The 6,000-nt window shown below is 40.1% G+C and overlaps 1 protein-coding gene across 3 annotated transcripts in view; it reads left to right on the top strand.

The window, feature by feature from the left end:
• The window catches only part of enpp4 (ectonucleotide pyrophosphatase/phosphodiesterase 4), a 6,541-nt gene extending 3,839 nt beyond the window's left edge, over positions 1-2,702 (top strand). For all 3 annotated transcript variants that reach the window (XM_086204420.1, XM_086204412.1, XM_086204430.1), the window contains exons 6-8: positions 19-192; positions 270-539; positions 1,160-2,702. In XM_086204420.1, the coding sequence (XP_086060546.1) occupies positions 19-192; positions 270-539; positions 1,160-1,263 (548 nt within the window). In that variant the 3' untranslated portion in view covers positions 1,264-2,702. The remainder of the gene's footprint in view (positions 1-18; positions 193-269; positions 540-1,159) is intronic.
• The last annotated feature ends 3,298 nt before the right edge of the window (positions 2,703-6,000 follow it).

The raw sequence follows: 6,000 nt of genomic DNA, 5'->3' as shown, positions 1-6,000 counted from the left end.
TGTGTGTGCTGTTTACAGATCCAGATGTTGTCTATGCCCTGTTGAAGAAGTGCCACGCCCACATGACAGCATATCTCAAGAAGTCCATCCCTGATAGGCTGCACTACCGCAACAATCAACGAGTGCAGCCAATCATACTGGTAGCTGATGAGGGCTGGACAATCGTGCAGCGAGGGGACAAGCTGCCCAGATGTAGGTCTCTTAAATCATGACAAGTTGCTGCAGGTACCCAATTGTCGAAATAATATTAAGATCTTTTCCCTCCTCAGTGGGCGATCATGGCTATGACAACTCCCTACCCAGCATGCACCCCTTCTTTGCAGCGGTGGGGCCCAGCTTCCATCAGGGCTATCGAATGAGCAGTTTACAGACAGTAGACATTTACCCGCTCATGTGTCACCTACTGGCTGTGCCGGCACAGCCCAACAACGGTAGCCTGAGCCAGGCGCGGTGCCTTCTGGCTGGTGAGAGCTGCTGGGATGTCCCACTGATGGCCGGCCTGGTGGTCGGTGTCCTACTGGTGCTCATTATGATTACTGGTAGGTCCTAATGATGGCGGCTGTGTTACTCTTCAAGACAAAAGAACCCCCTTTCATCTCATACAGAAGGGTAATCTTCAGTGACATATCAGGAATGAATTTAAAAAATATACCACCTAAACTGGCTTGAGAGGGCTAGTCTAGAGATCTAAAGGGGGCAGTGTTAATCCTTGGGGTACACCACAAATGAGGATGCAGCAGCGAAGGGCAAACAAACACCAAAATGATATAAAACTAGCACTATTAGTGACACTGTCATCAACCAGTGTATTCATTCTGGGCCTGAATGATAAGAAGCGACCCTCCATACCAGCAGGTGGCAGCAATCTGGATTTCCTTTCAAAAGGAAGAGGTGTCTGGCCTGAAACTGGCATCCAGGGATGAAAATGTATGCCTAGCTTAACCATTTATCATCTTCTCAAACACATCTCATTCGCCTTTGGGGGGACCAAATGCTACTTTTGTGAACCACCGATCTAAGAGGTGCATATTTTGTTGCAGTACAGCAAGATGTTACTTCAAAACTGTGTAAGATGTCATCAGTCTTCTTGGTTGAGTTCAGTCTAATGTTACACTGCACGTCTCCAGCTGATTAACTAGATAAATTTGCTCCGTCTCAGTTCTGATCAGCGCGCAGAGCCGACGGCGCCAAACAGGCCTCCGCCCCTTCCAGAGGCTGCAGGTCGATGATGGTGATGATGATGACAGCGCCCTGCTGGAGTAAACTCGGTGGGCACACTATGGTCTTTGTCTCCTGTTCCACGCTCTACTTGGTACTTGACATGTTGCACTTTACTCAGTGAGATCACTGCCCCAGTTTTCTCTCTGGTGTGTGTGTGTGTGTGTGTGTGTGTGTGTGCGCGCGCGTGCGCGCGCTGCACTGACCCCTGATTCAGAGTAAATATTAGTGTCCCTATATTAAGGTTAAAATCTTACGAGAGAAGAGACTTGAACATGAAGCCACTTAACTTCTGGTGATGGGAAACCATCTTTTAATTGTTTGTTTCAGCAGTTTGAGCCAATTCAGAGATTTAAATCCATTCTTGGGAGCTGTGTTTGTTACAGTGTTTATTATTTGAACATGAAGTGTCACTATTTGTCAGCAGAGGGGGCCAATAGCTCACTTTTGATGACTTCACATTGAGCTGGTGATCATTTATAGCTCGAATTGTCTTTATTCTTCAGATTTGTAATATGAAGTGAGTTACTGTTTGACATTATTTGTTACTTTTTGATTATTTGTCACTCTTTGACAGTATTTGTTACACACTGGAATGAGGTAGAACTTTTCCTTCTATCTATACATGCATGTCTACAATGGAAAAATGAACTGTGCCATGAAAAGGCAATAAATGGAAGGTGAAAGGGTGTTTGTGATTTCTATGCAAGTATGTGAAGATAAGTTGTCTCAGGGACCTTATTTTTATATAAGGAATAGAAATAATACCAAAGACAGAAAAACGGTCATTAAAATTTACTGCAGGAAAAAGGGAACTGAAGGTAAATGTATCACGTAGGATGGTAGAAATATGACAACGTCAGTTTCAAGTAATATTCTCTAACTTAAATATCTTGAAAAAGGTACCTTGGAACAAGGTTATTTATTCACGTTTGTTGCTCTCAGTGTAATCCTGTCCTGTAAAACATCCTAAATGTTTTCATTTGACCTTTAGAGAACTGGACTGCGTCGTTTTCTTTGGTCCAAAGGTTCTAACATCCTTAGCAAAGAAGAAAACAGTCTGAAGTTATGAGGTCGTTTCAGCTGCAGGGCTTTTAGAATCAGGATGACAACAGGATGTTGTAAGAGCATCCCCAATGTTCTGTTAAGGTTCGGGATGTTCCATTTTCGCAATATTGTGACGATATTGGGGTTAATTGTGCAGTTCTAATTCAGATCACGTATCACTTCAACACTTTGGCTTCTGTTCTAAGGAGTAGAACGGTGCCCTCGTTCTACTCTGTGCTATAATGTGGTATATTTTGTGGAATATTAATCATCTCTTTCATATTCATGTGTTTATGTTCAAACGCCAACAATGTCTCCTCCCCCCTCCTTGGTTTTTGATCTGTACTGTTGTTGTTACTGTGTGTTAAACATATATTTTTACTATGCAGGCCTTGTAGAGAGATTTTGAGATTTTCATAATGAATAAATCTGATTTAGAAACCAAAACATTCTGTGTTGTGGATCAGAGAAAGAAAAGAAAATGAAAAGCGACTCACATTTGGAAAAATTAATTGATATTCCTTTATATATTTTTTTTTTCTCCATCGCAGTCACAACATTACAATGTAATAAAATGGTAAATATATAAAATCAAACTCAATACTGGCACATATACGTCTCTGTGTCATGTTCAAAACCAAATGAACTGTACATGTTTTCATTTATATCTGTTTTACATTGTTTAAAATCTGTCATTATTTCTATGTAGTTCATTATTGTAAATCTTTGTCTCTTCACAGATAAATAGACTTTTATTTTCAGGAGGTATAGTAACAAAAATAACACATTTCCTAACACTGGCCACCTAGAGCCATTGAAAATATCATTCGACTTTTTCCCCAGAATGCAGTTTTACACTATTGTACACACAAGAATACACAGACAAACCAGAGATACAGAATGTCTCGGGTTTGTGGTTGGTCAGAGACATTTGGTGTGAAGTTGGGAATCCCCCAAAGACCAGAGTGGTCCTGAATGATGTTGCATGAGTTAAGCAGGAGCAGCTAGAACACGGTCGATGACGGCAGCCATCATTTCTACAGTGAAGTTAAGAGACGTTAGCCAGACAGCCCCGGATGGTCGCAGTTGGACTGTTTCAGTTGCAAATTTTTAGAAATTCTCTGTGTGACTTCTGAATTGCCTCTTAAATTAACAAAAACCTTCCAGTTGTACTTTAAAAAAAAAAAAAAAAGGAGAAGAGAGAAATAATTATTTGGCCAAACTCGTGAGAAAACCCTCCTGCGTTGAGTTTTGATGCTAAGCTTGGCTAATTCCCTGCTAATTGTAGTTTCATATTTCGCATACAAATATGGTTTGGACATCCCCAAAAAGCCCACATGCAACTAGACGGTTCACTTGCTACAATTTGTTTCCCTATAATTTAAAAATAATACACTTTTTGTCATATTTACTTTGTAATTAATCAAAGTTGACCATAGATGAGCTACTGCTGGACGCAGTTATTATATATACCAACCAAATTAAAATTCAAACATTATTCTGAAACAGATTTGATGAAAAGTCATTATTATACTTTTTGTTTTACAAGATACTAAATTTACTTTGCTTTAAAATCTTATCCTGTCATTTTATTTTGATATTGTGGAGAAACAGGAAGTGGCTGTCGAAGATGGACAACCTTCCTGTGCGTGCTCACATTTTTGAGATTTGTTAAACATGGCAACAACAACGAGCAAAAAAAAAAAAAAGAGCTGTTTGTCACATTGAGTTTGGCACAACGGAGGTTTGCACCTTCTCTACGTGCAAAATCCAAGAGATCAAAACAGCTACTTTTGCACAATTTAATTAAAAACAAAAGTGTAGATGCTCATTAATCTTCAGCAGAAATATGAGGAAGATGTTAACTGAGCCGCATCCTCTTTGTGGGCTGTCTGGCGTTGTCTCCAAAAACTTCCTGTCTACAGATCTGGTATCAGTGTGCTTACACTCAGGACGACACGATGGCACAGACTCCTACGAAAACACAGTTTCCAGTCAAGCCATATTTTTCTTCTCTCGCCTTACATTCTGAATATTTATAGGAAACATTTACTATCAGTACATTTTGAAAGACCCATCTAAGTGTCAAACATAGATCCAACTGAGGAGGAATACCAGAAAAAGGCTATTTACAATCAAAACCACGAGAAAATAAAAGCTACTTTTGCACACATCGAAATCTCTACAGCTACTTTCTCCTTTTTTTTTTTTCCCAAGCTGGAGAACACAGTAGAAAAGCATGACCCCGACAAAATAAAAGCTCATGGTACATCTTATAGATACATCCACAATACGGTTTAATCTGCCCTGTGCTTATAGATCCAGACCTGAGTCAAAATCCATTTCCACGATTGATTTTGACCGACGTTTTCGGTTCTCACGCGAAAGGATTCGTGGACTCAGATCTGGTAGAAACTGGTTTGAGATCAGAAACAGCTTAGCGTCTGGCCTCATGTCCTACAAAACTGATGATACTTTCACAGCTCCGGACAAAACAATTAAAACTTTGGCTAAATTAAAAAAGCATATGAAGCATTGCACTCTCACACACACACACTCTCTCACACACACACACACACACACACACACACACACACACACACACACACACACACACACACACACACGGCCTCATATGCTTTGCAGACCCTGATAGTGGACCATTTATGTGTTTTTATCCATAGACAAAATCTTTCTGGTTTTAATTTTCACAATCACATGCACATTCCTCAGTCTGGAGGTCACATCGATCCCAGTTCTCCCCAAGGTAAAGGTACATTACACCATTTGTTCCTCCTCTGGACCAATTTAAACCCAGACACATTCAAAAAAAAAAAAAAGAAAAAAAAAAAAGGAAGTTCAAAATAAAAGTATCAAAAATGTAAACAAAGGTTACAGGTTTTGCATTCCTTCCTGTTTCTCGTTACAAGAAAAAGGCAAAAAAGAAAGAAAAAAGAAGATAAAATCCATGAGAGCAGTGATGTGATGTGATCCAAGCCCAGAACCTTGCATAGCTGTGGACATACATAATTTCCTTGCAGAGTGGGCCTGGCTAAGGCTCTGGTTGCCTGGGCGACGGATGTATTTCTTCATTTGTAGCGATACAGACTTGACTGTAGATTGAGAGTGGATTTAAAACGAGGGTACGACCAAGTCTGAGCGCTACACATGAACAGATTTTTCTTTTGTTTTTGTTTTTTTTTGGTTGTGTTAGACCTGATTTGTAACACCTGATCTGATTGGATAGAAGGGGGCAGGAGGGCTTTTCTGGATCGACCCAGAAGCAATCAAATCTCTGCCGTCTCCCTGCTTTCAAGTCTACAACATTCATGCAAAAGATTTTCACAAGCACAAACACACACACACAAAAAAACAAACAATAAAAACGCCTGACCGACTGTGGCCTGAAGAGATGGCACATATCCGGGGTGGGATCACATGTTAACACGGTGTGTTTGATTGCTGTTGATCTCTGACACATGTACAGTGCATGTTCAGATCAGTGCACCAAAAATAAGCACCACCCTCCTGATGTTTAAAAAATTCCACCTCCACTTCTGTCGAGTGGGTAAGGCATTTTCAGAGAGAGAAGGGTGTTGCTGTTTTTATGTACACGCTGCATGAGGACATCCAGATTGAATTTACAATCTGAAAACGCTAAACTTTTTTTTTTTGGCTAATCTTATAACTATACAAAAACCATCTAGCTTTAGCACCATATGAATAATTTTCTCA

This window comes from Aulostomus chinensis, chromosome 1 (assembly GCF_037954235.1).
Source record: "Aulostomus chinensis isolate RoL2024-O1b breed Wild chromosome 1, RoL_Achi_v1.0, whole genome shotgun sequence".
Lineage (NCBI taxonomy): Eukaryota > Metazoa > Chordata > Actinopteri > Syngnathiformes > Aulostomidae > Aulostomus > Aulostomus chinensis.
This window is presented reverse-complemented; position numbering and strand designations above follow the sequence as displayed.